The following is a 17,593-nucleotide window of genomic DNA, read 5'->3' on the forward strand; positions in this document are numbered from 1 at the left end:
ACGGGTGCGTGGTTTTAACCAACGGGCTGAATGCACGCCCGGGACTGTTTGTTGGAAATTCTGTTGCGGAGCTGGTCGGGTTTTGGTAGCTGCTCTTTCCGCCGATTGCAAATCCAGAGACTCCTCCTGGGGGAGAACGAGAAGGCGGTGACAGAAGTATGATATGGGTGGAAAAGGCCCGTCACTTATCCTTTCATTGACGGGTCCCTTCTGGTCGTATCTGGCGATGTACCGCTTCTCCCCCTGTCTGAACTCGAGCGCTCTCGGTTCGCTGATACCTATATTGTTCTGCAGGTGTGGAGCCGTTTGTGCAAGGCGACCGATTGAGATATAGCTGGTTTCGACACGATGGCTGAGGGAATGGATAGCAGACCAGCAGATACAGCTCATTTCTGGGCGGCGGACGGTTCTCAGAGCTGACCTGAAGTTGTCAGGTAGTGTCGAATCAAGAAGAAAAGACTGCCTTTGAACCCATAAGAAGGTCCCGCACAGTGGACAAGATCAGCTTTTGTCGCTCTGGTCCTTGTACTCGTCATCGTCTGTAAGCGTTCGATCCTTGTTTATCCAGCCTGGTTCTGTGTCTCTTTTCAATCATCTAGATCCATCTCCCCCTCCCGCTTTACATGCACCTGTCCTCCTTCTCCTTTGCCTCTTCGCCCTTCGGCCTCTCCCATCTCTTTATCTTGGCCTCCGGCCTTTCTGGAGATGTCGACTTCGTTTCCAGGTCCTTGTTCATCGTGGTCGGCGCGGTCGTCAACTTCAACATCAGCGTCGCCCTCGCCATCACCATCGCCATCGCCATCGCCCTCTCCCTCTTCTCCTTCTCCATCACCATCACCATCGCCTTCCCCGTCCTCTTTCTCCTCGAACCCCTCAAGCGGCGGGAAATTCAGGTGTTTCCAGTCCTCGATCTCTTCGATGATGCTCTTCAGCCGGTCGCGGATGCTGTCCACCGCGAAGCTTCCCAGCAACAATCTTAGTGGCGGATAGCGGCAGTGGCCGAGCTGCCAGACCAGTTCGGCGGCCTTGACGACCGAGGTGGGTTGGTTGGCCCCCATCCACTGCAGAGTCCGTTGGGCGTGGGCGGCAGGGGAGTCTTTGGTCGCATACGGCGATGACGGGCGGGCGACTTTGAAGTGGCCGAAGAGGGCTAGTTTGTTCTGCTTTTGATTATTTTGTTGTTGCTGCTGTTGTTGCGTTTGCTGGGGGATTTGTCCGTTGGTGGTGGTCGTGGTAGTCGTCGTGGTCGAGCTGGGTAGATCTGGCTGTGAGGGTGGGAAAATGTCATTGTCGTCCCGGCGCATGTGGGCCGGCTCAACGAGGGTGAGTTTAATGTTGAAGGGATCAACCTCGTACAGCATACTTTCGATCAGGCCCTCTACGGCATACTTGGTCGCACAATATGGTCCCAAGCCAGGGACTCCGAGTGCGCCGCTCGTCGAGCTGAATATCAAATATCTCCCGTCCTGGCGTTCCCGGAAATGGGGCAGCGAAAGTTGGATGATATTCAACGTGCCCATAAAGTTGGTTTCGAACTGATTGCGAATTTCATGCTCATCCTGGTCTTCACAGGCCCCTATCACGCCGTAGCCAGAGCAGTTTGCGACGACATCCACTCTGCCAAACGTTTTCATGGTCTGGTCAATGACCGAGGCCACGCTGGAACGTATTCGTACGTCACATAACAAGCCCAGATATCGACCGGGTATGTCATGCCATTGCTTCATGCTCGCTAGGTCATCGTGGAAGGATTGGCCGACAGCAGCGACGATGTCGTTGTGGGCAAGGGCAGCCTTGGTCACGGAGCGGCCCATATGTCCTGTTGCGCCGAAAATGAGCCATACTTTCTGTTGTGGAGGATTTGCAGGAGAGGGTGGATCGGTTGTGTATGGTAGAGAGAGTTTGCCGGCGCCTGTTGTCGAAGGATGAGGAGATCGACGAGCCGTGCTGGGTGATGCCGAGCGAGTATCATTGGAGTTGGTGCGTTTGAGGTCATCCATCTTGCTGGATGAAAAAGGATGATATTGGGCTGTGGTGGGTCTCTGAAAAGGTTCGTACTACACCGTCGAGGGCATACCAACACAAACCACTGGGGAAGGCCTGAATCGGATCGATACCAAAATCACATAGTACCCTGGACTCGACCGCAAAACCCATTCGAGCAAGACTTTTGGAAGACACAGACGTAGCCAATGTAGTTCAGACCAGTCGCTGACTGTTCAGGAACACGCCGCTCGACACCTTTGCCTCCACAGCCGACCTCCTGCGGCGATACTGTTTTGAGCACGGAAGGAAGCTGATGCAGAGGTCTAGCCTGCAGATTTCTCGGAGGTATTTGAGCGGGACTGGGAGTAGGTAAGCATATGTCTCAATCACAATCACCCAACAGTGGTCAGAAAGATCAGTTGTCGAAGCCCTGATAGGCACGAAGCGGGAGAATAATGTGGGACCTTAGGAGTCGTCGAAGGTGCTTACCGGGTACCTCAGGTAGCTGCGCATCAGAAGGATTCGGGTGGCATTCCTTCAGTCGATAGCGAGACCCCAGTCTTTGACGCCAACAGCTCAATCGTATCTATCGAGACTAGCCATGGCTCGATTCCTCCCAGGGTCGATATAATGTCCAAATCCAGACGAAGCGCTAATGTGACAGAGGTAGGGAAAATGGTTTGATAGTGATGTTTCGCTTGAAGTGGTATTTGAATTGAGATGTCAGCAGCAGTGGCGGTGGGTACAGAGCAAAATATGTGATGGGTTGTACAAAGTAGTAGAAGTGAGAAATGCCGTCTGCGAGCCTATGAAGTCGGGCTTAATGGTGGTGACGGCGATCCCTTCTTTTACAGTTTCGCAAATCCCCACCAAAGGTCCAAAGTCATGGGGCACCACCGACGCCGCCCATGGCGCAAGAGGCTCGCGTTGCCCAATCTGACCAAAGACAAAAAGATTCTTCTCAACGTGCAATTGCCATCAGGATTGTAGGATTTGGCTGCAGAAAATATTTAAATCCCGAGGTTCCTCCTCTCCATCCACCGTTGAATCATTGCTACCCCTCCTCAACATAGCCATATCGTCCTAATTGCTGTGCAATCTCAACACTCATCTCGAACCCTTGTTACTCACAGCCACCATGAAGGCATATTGGTACGATAATCAAGAAGTGCGTCAACTTCCCCAAGCAAATTCGGTCTTTTCCCCAATGCTAACTGCTCTCACCAGGGCGACCAGCGCCTCGCGCATGACTCGGGCCGCACAGTTGATCCCTCTTACCTCGCCCAAATCGGCGTCCTGTACCACCACTGCCCTGAGCTCTCCTCGGTCGACACTATTGCAAAAGAAAGACACTATAAAAACCGCGATGAGATCACCGTGTCTCCGCAAGCCATGGGCGATGTGTATGAAGACAAGGTGAAAATGTTCTTTGACGAGCATTTGCATGAAGACGAGGAGATTCGCTATATTCGGGACGGCGCTGGTTATTTCGATGTTAGATCAAAGGATGACGACTGGGTCAGAATTCGACTCGAGAAGGATGATCTCATTATTCTGCCTGCGGGTATCTACCACCGGTTCACCACTGATGAGGCAAATGTGAGTAGACTGGAACATCCTATAAAATTGTGATATGATGTGGACAGCGACACTGACGGGAGTTATAGTACATCAAAGCAATGCGGTTGTTCCAGGACGAGCCCAAATGGAAACCATTAAACCGCGGTGCGGACACGGACCTCAACGAGCACCGTAAGAACTACCTGCACACCAGAGATGGTATTTCTGTGGCATAACGGTTGGTTGAAGGGAGGGAGGTGTGACCTCTGAATCATCGAGTTTTACGGGCATCACTCGACCAAGACCAAAACGTTGCCACGATATAATAGCATGAGTTCTAAAAATTGATGAAAACGACTTTGCATAAACACTTTCTTTTTTTCTTTTGACAAGAATCGGCGACCAGTCTGGGATGCATACACCCATTTCCACACTGGGTCTTGCAGTGTCTACGACACTGGTATAATGTTGTATTGCAGATATCCATCTTAGTAACGAGCGGAATTTTGCAGATCTCGCCGTTCTGTGCCGCAGTATACACATCATTAACCGTAAGGGGGCAAATGTCTAGTAGTATTCTAGTGGTCGGGCGAAGTAGCATTCTTGCAAGGCTGACGTTGGATCCCGGGCCGAACATCATTGGTAACACACCGGAAAGACTGGATAAGTAGTAACATCGTTGCCGGTTGGGTAGTTTGACAAAATAAGGCTTTGGCTTCCTGGGCCGTCTCTCGCTTATAGTAGCACGCGGAACAGTGTCTCTGCACAACTGCTCATTCTGGGAACCAAGTCTGAACCGAGAAATTTCGATGGTCGGCAGATGGTGCCGCAGCGCTTAGTAACGGGGAGAATCGTCAGAAGGTAAATTATTAGGTGGTGGCGGCCAAAGCTGGGGATGGGGAGATTAATGCCTCGAGGCTGTAAATGGGTGAAGAAGGGCGATTAGGAGGAAATAATAACGTACATACATGTACATGTATGAGGGATAAGTTCGTGGGCGCAGGGTTGGATGGACGAGGGCGCAGGAGTCCTTCTCCCACCATTTCAACCGACCAGCCCTACAAGTCAATCAAGTGCAAGGAATATCTCTACTCCAGACAAGTGCCCGATCAGAAAATGGAGTGCCTAAGTCGATCAGACCATTTTCCTGCTTCAGTTACGCCTGGATGTTTCGCGTTCTGGAGGCCAATAATGAGGGGCCAGTGCCTATAGCAAGTGTCTCGTCTGCCATGCAAGCCCTGTTAGTCGCTAACTTATGCTTAGGCATGCCTGCACGCACTTGCATGGGTGCCACCAATGCCTATTAGCCGATCGCTGTTAGTTCTGCTTGCATTACTCGTGCAAGCTGGTCACCCGGCGCCTATACCTGTAGTTTTCGTCTGCGCGTAGACCACACACACGCACACACACATGCAGCCTCAGCTCTTGTATCAGAAAAGCCAAACCAGTCAACTTGGTAACATCAAGCCCACTTACGGCACCTGTTTCCGCCCCTCCTCTCCAGGATTCCCAGGCCCGCAGAAACCTTCTGTCAGTTCCTTAAAGGCTCCGGTCTTCCAGACTGGCGGACTTTCTTTCCAGCCTACTGCTGACACATCGTCCATCTATCACTTCACCGTTTTAAGATCTTATTGAATCCTTCTAGAATTCCTGACGAGATTCTTACACATCACTGAAACACCTCAACAGCGTCAGCTTTGTTTGCGCCACCGACAGAGACGAGGTACTTGACTGTCTTCGTACCTTTTGATCCTGGTCTCGCTGCGACCCCGCGTTTTGGATGCTCCGAACCACTACACACAATACGCGGCTTACTCGACGGGCGACCGCAAAGTGACAGGCGTCGGTGAGAAGCGTTAGATGAGCAAGACCACTGCAAAATGGCGTGTAACGCCTCCACGAGTCAGTTTATGTTTGTCGAGTACTCGAAGCCCGTCGAACCGGTCAAGGGCCAGAAGAAGCGCCGTGGCGGTCCCAGTGAAGTCCGCGCGGTAAGCAACCATCTCACTTAGAAATCCGAAGCTGTCCAGTACTCGGTAGATTGTGAAAGAAGGAGTCTTTCCACTCAACTGCTTTGTGGGAATCGGCTCTTGACGGTGGCCGTGCTGACGCTCAAGTGTAGCACATCACCAAGAATTACCACCGAGCGCTGAGAGTCAAGCGCCTCGAGGCGCTCAAAAAGGGACCAGATGGCATTCCAGTCGAGAAATCAAAATTAGAGCCTCGCGAAAGTCCTGCGGGGGATACGACGGAAGGAGATGAAGCGCATTGGGAGAAGGGCGGAGGAGGTGAACCATCGTCGCGCGAACCGTCATATCCTTCCTCGACTCCTCCCGGGGAGGATGACTACAAGGATATCGCTCTCCAGCTAAACAGTGCTCACCGTCTTCAATCTGCCCTCGGCGAGGGTCGAGTCGATCCCTTCGACGCCTTCCCAGTTCAGGGCGTGCCCGTCTTCATTCATCAAGTTCTCGACCACGTATGTACTGTCCTCTCCAGCCCGAACCCCCGAGCTCCGGGTTGCTATCTCAGGATGGCGTCTCCCATCTGAATCGAATCGATTACTGACAGAGTTGCCTTGACGTTCCCTCATAACAGGCCTTGTCCTACTCCTGGCCCAACACCGTTCCAGTCAAACGTTCTCTTTCCAATATGCACCCCGTCAAGGCCGCCTGGTTGAAGTGCGGTATGGAACATCCTGTAGCATTCCACGCCTTTGTCTACGCAGCGTCGTTTCACGTCCTATGCGCGTACAACGGGCGGGAGATCAGCGACTCGGCCCCGCTCCTCCGACTGTCGCACAAGGTCGAAACGATCAAGCTCGTAAATGAGCACTTGCGATCGCTCAGCCTTTCTTCCTCATCCTCGGCCTCCTCCAAACGAAAGGGACGAGACCACAATAACGCATCGAGAGAAAACAGAAACGCAAACGAAGCCGTTGCGACGACAACGGTCCCCACTGATGCGCTGGTCATGGCCGTGACCATCATGAGCATTCACAACGCCAGGGACGACACCGTCTACCCAAAAGTCCACCCTGTGTCGCCTATGGCCAAAGTCAACAATCTCCACGTCTACGGCGCCATGATTAATGATGAAAAGCATATCCAGGGCATATTGCTCCTGGTCAGTCAGAAAGGAGGATTGGAAGGCCTGGAGTTGTACGGGTTGGCTGATACAATGCAATTGTAAGTTCAGACTGACTTCTTTGTCTACCATATACCTCGGTCCCGGACGCAAAAAGGGGACTGGTGATTCTGACACATCAATCACAGGTGTGATTTGTATTTTGCTTCGAAATACGTGTGCAGCCCGAACTTCCCGTGGCGTCTGCCCACAAAATCACTCGTCTCGACCGGAAAACATTCACTCGACCCCGTGGCGATTGACTTGGATTCCAAACTCGGCGCAGGTTTTCGGTATCTACGTCAAAGTCCGGCCGGCCGACAACTGCTCGACATATTGGACACGTACTCTGAGGTTACCGTAGCCCTGGACCACCATGTACGCGGCGGTTCCACCGCCCCGGAACTCGTGGAGCTCACAGAAATTCGCAACTGGGCGCAGCATCGACTACTATCTCAGATGCCGGGTTCGTTGGATTTTTCGAACCCCGAACTGTGTGTTCATCATGCCGTGCGACTAGGGGCGTTGGTTTTCAGCGAAATGGTCATCTTTCCTCTACCTCCTCCACAAAAAGTGAAACCCAGGCTTGCTCTCATGCTGCAACAAACTCTCGATGCCTGTGACATTCTTGGCTGTTGGGACCTGCACGGCCAGGTCTTGCTGTGGTGTCTCACGCTGGGAGCAATCGCATCAAATTTCACCCCCCATCGACCCTGGTATATCGAGCAGCTGTTGCAGCAGATTCTACTCTTACAGATCCCAGACTCGTCTATTCTGGAAGTGATATGCTCCAGATTCTTGTGGTGGAAGCCGATTTGCAGTGAGCCACTTCAGTGGCTCTGGGATGAAATGTTCCCACCAAGCTCAATAGAAGCCACTTGAGAGGATTACATGCTGAAGTGAAGACCTGCCATTATTGGATTTGCGCTGCGGCACGTCAAGTGCTCAAACGAAGAATAATCGAGTTGAGTTCTTGGCTCTGACAAAGCACGGCCCGACTCTTTCTCACGAAGCCGGAAGAGCCCCAGGCATGACGCGCAGAGGTTGAGGAGTTCGAGCATCATCTTCCTGTTCGATGACTTGACTGTCGGCACGATTATGACCGGTACGCCATCTAAGGCCCTCGAAGATTCTCTCCGTTTCTTCTTGAGAGGGAAAGTGGTCATCCGGCTTCGACTCTTTGCGAGGGTCAACGAATGAAAAGGATCGACGGTCGTCCTGGGTCGGGGGTCGTTCGTCATCTTGGCCTTCTCTCACCCTGGTCTTGCCTAGCCGTGGCCACAAGCCGGGCAAAGGAACCACCTGCACTCTTGGCTCGACAACCCTCTCCTCGAACCAGGCTTGTGCTCTGGCTTCCACCAGCTGAGCAATCTTCGGTACATCCTGCAAGCGCGTGCGGGATCCGATCAGGCTTCGAACAGAAATATCGAGCCGATAGTCGGGGAGGAATGAAAAGGCGAGATTGGTTTTGGGCTTACCCGACGAAGCATGTTTGTTCCCTCCGGAGGGGTCGTCCTCTGTAGCAGGGACAAAACTTATGGAGAGTGTGCCAGAAAATCTCACAACCGAGACTGAGAGGGCAACTGGCAGAACCGCAGACAGGGGCTTGGGGTAGTTGAGAATGAGTGCTGTCTCGATAGCTAGAGTGAGATTGTCGTCGGACAGATCGACATCCATCAGCGCTTGCAGCCTCCCACCGGTGGCGCTTGACAGATCGTCGTCGACGGCGATGACACGGACATTGCTGAAAATCGGAAATTCCTCGCCCATGGAGATCTCGGTAATCTTGATGTTGTCTATGTAGGACGGTCTCTTTTCCGGATCATTGATGGCCGCCTCTAAGCTTGTCAGAATGGCCGAAGAGCTACCCGAACCGTCCCGTAGATTGTACACCGTCTGGCGATACTGCGCGATCGTCTGCGCCAGCAGCACGTTGAACCAGTCCAGACTCTCGGGCTGGTGCGTCGAGTGATGATGATTATGGTGTTGTTGGTGCTTGCCGTGCGCCCCGTGCCCGGCGGCCTGACCCCGGCTGGGCATCTGGTAGTACGTCTTTCGCAGGATCGACGCGATGTCCGTGGCGTTGGTCGGCACGGGGCGCAGGATGTTGGTCGCGCTGGCCTTTGTCCGCAGGGACTGGGGCGCGGGGGATTTGGACGACGCGAGGCCGTGGAGGGACGTGGTCCGCACGTGTTTCGGGGAGGTTGGTTGTTGCTGCTGTTGTGTTCGACGAGAGGTCCGCGAGGATGATGAAGAGGAGGATGAGTGAGGCGGCGGAGAGGGCGCTTCGCCAAAGATGAAGAATTTTATAAAACACCCGATAAACAGCACCACGGATAGCTGGCCCAGGAGGAAGCCCTGGGTGAAGGTCAAGGACATGACGGTCAGCTACGCTTGGTAACGGCAATGGTGACGGAGAAGGTGGTGGTGATCGTGGTGGTGATCGTGATCAAGAGGAGGAGTGGTGGTATGACTTTAGGTATCCATCACTGCGGAACGGGGTCTCTGCTATATCCCCAGAGCTGGTCTTGGACTTGGGCCATCGTGCACGCCGTTACCGTTGCTGTTGGCGTAGGATGAGCTATGTATGTAGACCATCTTTTTATATGAGAGCTGCTTTTCTTCGAAGGTGAGGTCAAGCGCATGTGCGGAGCGTTGGTGCGGAGAATGTCTGATTGCGCGCCACGAGATGTGGTTCACCGCAGTGCTTTGTACGGTTGGTTGTAGAGACGTCGTGTGTGACGTCTGCAAATGTGTGCTTGTAACTACGAGTAAGGAAGGAAGGATTCTTGTGCCTGGATACCCAGTATAGGCTTGTTCGCCTTTATATCTATCTAATTAGAATACTAAGATCCTCAACTGCCTTCTGCAAATTCCAGCATCAACGAGGAATGAGGAATTGAGAGTCTAGAAGTGTCTATCTATGTGGACGCCAAATAGTTACAGATACGTAATGCGAGGTTGCATAGAGGCTGCACAACATCACTCCGTGGCACCACCTTTCGTCTTCCCATTGACTTTATAGTAGTCTCTCAACAAAAATACAATGCTGACGCACAGTCCAAGCCCAGCACACCCGATTCCAAGATACCATGCTCCACGGTACTCGAGCAGAAGGTCATGTGGCGTGCGTCCACCATGGTTGACATGCACTTCCACAGTCCCCGCAAAGCCCAGTCCCAGCGAGATGCTGTAGTTCACGATTGTTGTGACGAGACTGGCCGCAATACCTTGGTGTTCTTTCCGCACTGCGTTGGACAGAATGATTGTCGCCGCAGGAAAAGACATGTCCATGCCCCAGGGAATGACCACCAGTCCGACAAAGGTCTGGGCCCAGTATGTTTGGTGGACAGGGGTGGTGGCAACCAGGATGTGCCCAACTGTAAACCATGTGAGCGCAATCGTCATGACCATTGCTGGCCGAAGTTTAGACAAGAGAAACCCGGTGACGACAGAGGCAATGGCACCAGAGACGGCGACGGGACTCATATACGCCACGGCCAGCAACGGTGATGCGCCTCGCAAGATTTCCAGAAAATTGACCAGATAGAAAAACCAGATTCCTAGATTCCCACTTGTCAGTATGTAGAGATGCGTGCTCTGGGGACTAGTCCGTACCAAATGATGCCCAGCCACAGACGATACATGAAAGCACAAATCCAACATCTGCCGTCAGTGCGTCAAAAGGCACAAGCGGCGTTTTCGAGACTCGAAGCTCAATATAGAAAAACAGGGGCACCAGCAGGATTCCGAGGAGCATTGTCACGTAGACGTATGCTTTCTGCCAACCCACAATTGGTGCCTGGTTCCATGCGAAATTGAACAGCACTAGAGCCGTGATGCCCACCACGGCGCCAGGCAGATCAAGGAGCTTGATTTTATCCCAGAGACAAAACCCGGCAAACTGGTTCCTTGGCTGTGCATCGGGGACGACAAAGCAAGACACCATTGCAAGCATAGCGAGAGCAATGGCAAAAGAGAAGAATGCCCAGGGCCACCATGTCAAAGCGAAAACACCCGCGAAGGCACAGCCAATGAGCGAGCCACCTAAGCATGGTGAATTAGTACCACGAACAAAGTCGATCGATCGAAAGGTGCTAACTAACCAGGGGCGCAGGCACCAAACATTGCAAAGACCATGTCTTTCCGAGGACTCCCAGGCGCATAACTTGCACCAAGTAGAGCCACCGCGTTCGGGAGGAGAATAGCAGGCCCAATCCCCTGGAATACCCGAGCGAAAATGAACAATACATGATTTGAGTAGATAGCTACCCCTGCGATCATTGACCAGACCGAGAACCAGGCATACCCAATGATCAGCATTCGTTTGTAACCAAACATATCTCCCAATCTGCCGCTAACGAGGATGAATGTCCCCACGGTCAAGCTGTATCCGGCAATCAGCCATGTTAATTCGCTGGGGTCGGTAAGATTGAAACTTCGTGCTATATCTCGGATGATAATGAGTGCTTGGCCGAGGCCGGCTTGCGTGGTGATCTGTGCTGTGCATATAATGCCCACGAAGAGAATCTCACGCGGTAGAGAAAGCGACTCCGCAATGTGTCTGCTGCTTTGGCGTGATATACCGTCGCCGATAGTGATCTCTTTTTCAAGAGGGTCCTGTAAAGTCTCTGCATCTCGTGCTTCCAGATCAAGCGACGAACGCTGGAGGGTATATTGCGAAACGTCGGCAGTCATCCTTTCAGTACATGTAAGCTTCGAACAAGAAAAGGTACTGGTCGTCCTCCAAATGTTTCATGATTCTGCACAGCAGATTCGTCATTTATATGTGAGGATGATATAGCCGTGGGGCTCATTTCCGAGCCATCGTCACGGCGCATCGTATCCTGTGTCGGGGATAATGATCGTGCTCTCAATGCAGGGTCTGAGAACTCGGACTGTACAAATAGTTTTACCTCTGAGAACTGTGGAGATGCCTCCGGGCATGCATCCAGGTTGAAGATAGGTCAGACCAAGTTATGGAGGCTTCTTGCTCCAGCATTCAGCCTAGAACCTCTGTCAGACCCTCCGATTTTACTGGCAGGGCGGCCTAGCAACGAGATTGTGGAGCGAGGATCTCACACACCAGCCTCGCATGGAGATACTTTCAATTGCATCCGAGTGGAACTGGAGTCTCGATAAGGAAATATCCTTGCATCTTGCGGAGGCCCGGAGCGTCACGAGCCTCCGGTATCTGGGGGCCTGGACAGGAATGGGATTATTCAGCGAACGGTCATGTTCCGCAATCTTGGTGACAAGGACCCCTTTCTATTGTTCAGATACTCGGTACAAGTTTGCGCCTGTCTGCTCAATTCATTGGGGACTTGAGACTCTCAACATGACCCTGTAACAACCTCGTCATATCTAGCAGAGTTTCTGTCCTCGAGAGGCTCCGAAGCATATGCACTAGGACAGTGGGAATGCTACATACCTAGAGTATTTTGTTCACCTGTCCAGTGATTGCTCCTGTCCAACCTTTGACACATTCTAGTCCTATTGGATCAAACTCCTCGGCCTGTTGATGGTTCCTGCAACCCTTTTGATCCCCCTTCGTAAATTTTGGGCGCTAACTGACGTTGATATCTGGGATGCGTATCGAGACGACGCACAATGACTGAGTTACCTACTTTGATGTCCATTCATGCTGGTCATAGTGTTCCAGATTTAGCCTGCTTCTGTAAATTTTTGTTTCTTTGGCTATCAACAATGTCTTGATCCACATCCAGTACGACTACGGCCGTATAGGACGGTCGTCACGGCCTTCCGTCACGGCCTTGTGGGTAGCTGAAGGGCGCATAGGAGCAACATCCATCTCGAAAGGCAGGGCGTTATCTGCAATTCTGACCATGATTCGGATTCGGGCTTGGGACAGCTGATGTTCATCTGCTCCAGTGCACGTTCTCATGTTGGCCAATGGTTGGCAATGCCGAAACATACAAAATGACTCGAGTTCTCAGTACCAGCCGAAAACTGTCATCAGAGCAGCCAGTTTGATGTGGTGCTGTCCATGCCGGAATGATTCCACCGGGATGCGAGGCCTCAAGAAGGTAGGAAAGAGGATAAAGCAGAGTGCTGCTGTCTTGTTGACTCTGGGCCAATACAGCCACCAATGCCAGCCCACATATGACTGCGACCTCTGAATTGCTGCATGCTGCTTTTCTCTTCGAGTGGCACGTGATTCTTCTGCCAAATTCGAGGCGAGGGTGCTCTTCACTAGTCGCTAAGTCTTGAACTGCCTACTCGGGGAAATGATACGACTCTTTATCAATGGGGCATAGCATGGAATTGAAGCGAAACAAAGTTCAAACAGTTTGTGGTCAAATGAGAACTGACCGCTTCAGCCTCGCAGAAGCACAATGACGTCACACATCCATTGCACGCGTCGTGACTTCTGAAATCCTACAAAGGAGGCTGACGAGCTGAATTCTTCCCAACATTGTCCTTTGCTTGGAGTGTCCCTTGGTCTCTTACAGCATTTGCAGAAGAATACCTCTCATGATGTGCAGATAACAAAAAGGGGTTTGTCAGGGAGATGGTGTGTGATGTTCCCGGATCTCGAGGGAGACACTGCTAACAAAGCCAGGCTTCACTTCTCCGCCAGATAGTTGCAGGCCCCCGTGCTAGACATCCAGAAGCAGGCCTCGACCTGTGTTACGTGACCGACTACAGTACGTTGCAAATTGGACTTGTAAAAGAGGGGATTTTTTTGCTTATGCCCATCAGTTGTCGTCACTTCAGGACCCAGCTCTGTATGGCCTAGAAAAGCCTACCGAAACCCCCTAGACCAGCTGGTCGCCTTCCTCGACCGGAAACATGGCGAGGATTGGGCTATTTTCGAGTTTCGAGCCGAAGGCACAGGATATCCTGATTCCGAGGTCTACAACCGAATCCACCACTTCCCATTCCCAGACCACCACCCTCCTCCCTTCGCCATCATTCCGAACGTCATGGCTGCAATGCGCAATTGGATCCAGCGAGTAGAAGAAGACGCGGACACAAACAGGGATAAGGACAAGAAGAGAGTTGCTGTGATACACTGCAAAGCGGGCAAAGGCAGAAGCGGGACGGTCGCGTGCTCATATCTGATCAGCGAGGAAGGGTGGAAGAAAGAGGAAGCGCTCCAGCGGTTCACCATCAGACGTATGCGGCCTGGGTTTGGCGTTGGCGTCAGCATCCCGAGTCAGTTGCGTTGGGTTGGTTACGTGGATCGGTGGGCAAACACTCTCGGCAAACGATACGTCGAAAGACCTGTGGAGGTTGTCGAGATCCATATCGAGGGCCTTAGAGACGGAGTCAAAGCTTCAATAGAGGGCTACGTGGATGATGGCCGTCGCATTCGAACGTTTCATACCTTCAGTCGGCAAGAGAAGACTGTGGTGGAGGAGACCAACGCCAAACAATCGAAACCTGTTTCGGAGGCGAAAAAAGACAGCGAAATCCTTAGCACACCGCAGAACGCGTCTCCACAATCATCTTCGTTGAGCCTGAGCAAAAACTCTTCGGGTTCAACTCAAAACGTCATCCTGAAACCATCTTCGCCAGTGATTCTACCAACCAGCGACATCAATGTCGACTTTGAACGACGAAACAAAGCAGGGTACACGGGACTTACCATGGTTACGGCCATTGCACATGTCTGGTTCAACGCATACTTTGAAGGAGGCCACGAAGGGCACAATTCAGGTGTCTTTGAGATTGACTGGGAGGCGATGGACGGTATCAAAGGGAGTTCCAGAAAGGGTACCAGAGCCCTCGACAGATTGAAAGTCGTTTGGCAGTACGCTAAGCAAGAGGGAGATGGTGCTCCTGTCGAGCGCATTATTACAGAACCCCAAAAGGGCGAACCAGTTCCTGAAAGCCAACCAGCAAATTGGCAGGGTGAAAACGACGAAGAGGTGCAACCAGCCGATGGCGTCGATAGCGGCCGAAAGGGAGGTGCTCCCCTCACCATGAGTGCTATGGTCAGTCAAGGAGCGAGTACCTTGGGCAAAGAACTTGGCCTCAGAAAGTCCCGTGCCGACAGTGCGGATGTAAGTCGTGCGTCAAGTGTCAAGGGCGGATGCACAACTTCGGACATGGGCACCGCTGCGCAACGAGTCGAGGATTCAGAAGAACAAGGTGTGAAACAATCTGGTCCACAAGGCGAAGCCCTTTCATACGACGGCACGTCGGACCCGGAGGGTGGAAGCAGACAAGACACGAAAACCGGTCACGTAATGGAGGCCGGGTTGGCCAAAGTTGCTCACGTGGTCTCAAAGATGAAGCCGTCAGGGGACAAGGCTGCGAAAAAGGGAGATGAAGTCGCCGACCTCCAGGCGGACAAGGGGGATTCATTATGATTTTACGATATAAAGGCATTGATACCCTTTGCAAAGCGGGTCAACATTGCATGGTGTTTGACATGTACAGTGGATAGAATCAGTTGTGTTTGTTTCGTCCTTGGATTGTTATGGCGCCTACTTTGCAAATGATCAACAGCGTCGTTCGAAGCGTCTTCATGCAAAAGCGCGGTTTGTCGATTTGTTTAACGACGAACCGCACAAATATGCAGACGGACTACTAGAGTGTCCGCTTGCTCTCGCAGACCTGGTATCTTTGTTCCCTGCATCAAACTCTCGCAAGCTCCCGCGCCTGTCCTGTCCATACGACTCTGAATATTCAGAACATTCTCAAGCGAGAAACAGCATCCATCATGGAGAAGAATACCCCAGCCAGGACACCAACAGGGCCCTCCAGTCCCACGGATTCCGACCACACGAGCCAGCCAGATTCATCCACTCCGCCTCCACCACCGTACGTGCAACCGATCCCCATCCCTCCCCGCCCTTTAGCGGCGACCGAATACCCATGGACAGCGAGCTTGCCGTTTCGGGGCTGTCCACAACCCTCCACGATGTCGATGTACATCCCACTCGTGAAGCATGTGGCAAGGGAGGAGAAGGATGAAAAGGATGATGAGATTGAGAGCGAGGAGGCCGCCGCCGCCGCCATCAAGCCACAGCGCGAGGACGTGCCGGATGTTATTCAGAGGGGCTTCCATCCCAGCTTTGTGCACAGACCACCGACGCCGAAGCCCGTGTACGCGGATTTTGGCGGGCGCTGGGTTTGTAAGGACGAGAATGACGATAGTTCCGGCGATGAGAGGGAGGGGGACTCTGGGGGAAATTGAGAAGTGGAGGGGATGGGAGGGGAGTGCTGGAGTAATGGCTGTGAGAAAAGAATCGACTGGCTTTGGGGTGTGGTAATGCGTTATCGACAGTGGCAGTGGCGATGGTGGAAGATTCATAGTTGAATAGTGATGGACACATCTTGTGCACGACTCCCTCTCCAAATGCAAACCGGGGAATGAGACTAGGTTGACAAGTCTCAATGAAAAGCGGAAACCGCCCCATCTAGCCCTTCCTCTCAACCAACTGCTGGGAATTTTCGCATGGTTCATGTTTAATTTGTCCGTGTCCGTGGAAGCTCCCTCGCCTGATCACCGCCCTCCGCCTCCTCTTGCGCACCCTGCGAACGCCCGTCTCAACGGAGAGGGTGTCGTCGGCGGATATGGGAACGTTGCCCAGAACCCGAGGGGTCTCTTTTGCTTGGAACAGGCCCAGCAAGCCCGCAGGGCGTTTCCAGATGCCGACCCCGTCCAGCATGTCCGGGTCGGCGTTGTGCAGGTTCAGCAGCACGGAGCACTTGCTGTTGTGGACGAAGCCGTGGAGACAGAGCGGCTGGAGAGCGTCGGCGAAGGCCAGGGGTTCCTCGATGTGCAGTTGGCGGTATGTGGGCATCAGGAGATGGAAGACCGGGTCCTTGCCCCATTCCCCGGATCGGGCGAAGAGGGCACGTAGATATCGCATCCAGATGCACAGCGTGTCGAGGTTCTCGGCCATGCCGAAGAAGTTGTTGGCCGTCGGCTTCTTCTCCACCAACCGGCAGAAATAGGGGTGCCAGTCCGTGTCCGGGTGGTAGACGAAGTAGAGGTGCTTCTTGCCGGATTTGGCGGTGCTCTTGGTCATCATGTCGATGTAGCCGTGGACGTGGACGGCGAACTTTTCAGGGGCGTCCAACCGCGTCTGCGCCTCAAGCTCTCGTCGTATCCCTCGGAGCTCGGCGATGATTTGCTGTCCCTGGAAGACCTGGATGATCTGGGCGGGCGCGCCTGCGGCGATGAAAAATCCCTGAAACCCGGCCAGGTATTTCGCATGGGATGCCAGGATTTTCACGGCCGGCATGGCCTTTTGCACGGCGTTTGCTATCTTTTCGGCCTTGTTGACTAGCCCTGGGATCTGGTTGAGGGATTTACTGACTGCGTCCAGAGTGCTGATCATGGTTTCTTCCACCCGCCGGGACTGGTTTGACGGCTCTGGCAGACTGGAGTTCTGGCCCATGTTGAGAGTACAGAGCACAAATAGCTCCGGTTTGCACAGCGTTCTCAGAAGATATGGGGACGTTTGAGGTGCTGTCGCGGTGCAAAGTGTGAGACCTCCTCTATATCGTCGGGATTATGAAGGCAGTGTCGCTGGGATGTACGTGTCGTTTAGTGGTCATTCAGCATATCGATTAGCGTTTCGTACAGCAATAGACATGCAGCCTGTGCGATGGAGGGCAGACTGGAGTTGATCGCGAGTTACCGGGGTTCTGGGTAGGAAGTCAGTAAGTTGAATATGACAATATGAGAAGTGTTCTCTCAAGTGACGACTAGATAGAGCCAGTAGGAGCACACATTGAAACGTGGCGCGCGTGTTTGTAGGGCAAGTGGATGCTGTCACCTCTCGTGTGCCTAATTCATTGAACACAGCCCTCCAGCATCTGCTTTTCTCTGACTTGGTTTTGATAGGCGCTTTGGAAGTCATTCGCCCGCGACTGGCGATCATGTAATTGGTGCTTTGAACTGCCCGCGCATCTTGGAGCTTGTAGCCCTGCCAGTTGA

At 52.8% G+C, this 17,593-nt stretch overlaps 8 protein-coding genes across 8 annotated transcripts; 4 read left to right on the forward strand and 4 right to left on the reverse strand.

The window, feature by feature from the left end:
- Positions 1 to 587: 587 nt before the first annotated feature.
- Z517_07701 (uncharacterized protein) lies at positions 588 to 2,000 on the reverse strand (the record flags this gene model as incomplete). The annotated part of the gene is made up of 1 exon (XM_013426222.1): positions 588 to 2,000. One exon carries the CDS (start codon positions 1,998 to 2,000, stop codon positions 588 to 590), a length of 1,413 nt encoding a protein of 470 aa, XP_013281676.1.
- Positions 2,001 to 3,124: 1,124 nt separating this feature from the next.
- Z517_07702 (1,2-dihydroxy-3-keto-5-methylthiopentene dioxygenase) lies at positions 3,125 to 3,782 on the forward strand (the record flags this gene model as incomplete). The annotated part of the gene is made up of 3 exons (XM_013426223.1): positions 3,125 to 3,154; positions 3,214 to 3,585; positions 3,654 to 3,782. 3 exons carry the CDS (start codon positions 3,125 to 3,127, stop codon positions 3,780 to 3,782), a joined length of 531 nt encoding a protein of 176 aa, XP_013281677.1.
- Positions 3,783 to 5,426: 1,644 nt separating this feature from the next.
- On the forward strand, positions 5,427 to 7,554 carry Z517_07703 (uncharacterized protein; the record flags this gene model as incomplete). The annotated part of the gene is made up of 4 exons (XM_013426224.1): positions 5,427 to 5,537; positions 5,669 to 6,025; positions 6,145 to 6,734; positions 6,822 to 7,554. The coding sequence occupies 4 exons, from the start codon at positions 5,427 to 5,429 to the stop codon at positions 7,552 to 7,554; spliced, it is 1,791 nt and encodes a 596-aa protein (XP_013281678.1).
- A 123-nt stretch (positions 7,555 to 7,677) lies between these two features.
- On the reverse strand, positions 7,678 to 9,051 carry Z517_07704 (uncharacterized protein; the record flags this gene model as incomplete). The annotated part of the gene is made up of 1 exon (XM_013426225.1): positions 7,678 to 9,051. One exon carries the CDS (start codon positions 9,049 to 9,051, stop codon positions 7,678 to 7,680), a length of 1,374 nt encoding a protein of 457 aa, XP_013281679.1.
- Positions 9,052 to 9,654: 603 nt separating this feature from the next.
- On the reverse strand, positions 9,655 to 11,370 carry Z517_07705 (uncharacterized protein; the record flags this gene model as incomplete). Its single annotated transcript, XM_013426226.1, has 3 exons — positions 9,655 to 10,235; positions 10,291 to 10,719; positions 10,779 to 11,370. The coding sequence occupies 3 exons, from the start codon at positions 11,368 to 11,370 to the stop codon at positions 9,655 to 9,657; spliced, it is 1,602 nt and encodes a 533-aa protein (XP_013281680.1).
- A 1,331-nt stretch (positions 11,371 to 12,701) lies between these two features.
- Z517_07706 (uncharacterized protein) lies at positions 12,702 to 15,011 on the forward strand (the record flags this gene model as incomplete). Its single annotated transcript, XM_013426227.1, has 3 exons — positions 12,702 to 12,719; positions 13,256 to 13,340; positions 13,396 to 15,011. 3 exons carry the CDS (start codon positions 12,702 to 12,704, stop codon positions 15,009 to 15,011), a joined length of 1,719 nt encoding a protein of 572 aa, XP_013281681.1.
- A 353-nt stretch (positions 15,012 to 15,364) lies between these two features.
- Positions 15,365 to 15,841, forward strand: Z517_07707 (uncharacterized protein; the record flags this gene model as incomplete). The annotated part of the gene is made up of 1 exon (XM_013426228.1): positions 15,365 to 15,841. The coding sequence occupies one exon, from the start codon at positions 15,365 to 15,367 to the stop codon at positions 15,839 to 15,841; it is 477 nt and encodes a 158-aa protein (XP_013281682.1).
- Positions 15,842 to 16,064: 223 nt separating this feature from the next.
- On the reverse strand, positions 16,065 to 17,051 carry Z517_07708 (uncharacterized protein; the record flags this gene model as incomplete). Its single annotated transcript, XM_013426229.1, has 1 exon — positions 16,065 to 17,051. One exon carries the CDS (start codon positions 17,049 to 17,051, stop codon positions 16,065 to 16,067), a length of 987 nt encoding a protein of 328 aa, XP_013281683.1.
- Between the last annotated feature and the right edge of the window lie 542 nt (positions 17,052 to 17,593).

This window comes from Fonsecaea pedrosoi, assembly GCF_000835455.1.
Source record: "Fonsecaea pedrosoi CBS 271.37 unplaced genomic scaffold supercont1.5, whole genome shotgun sequence".
NCBI classification, from domain to species: domain Eukaryota; kingdom Fungi; phylum Ascomycota; class Eurotiomycetes; order Chaetothyriales; family Herpotrichiellaceae; genus Fonsecaea; species Fonsecaea pedrosoi.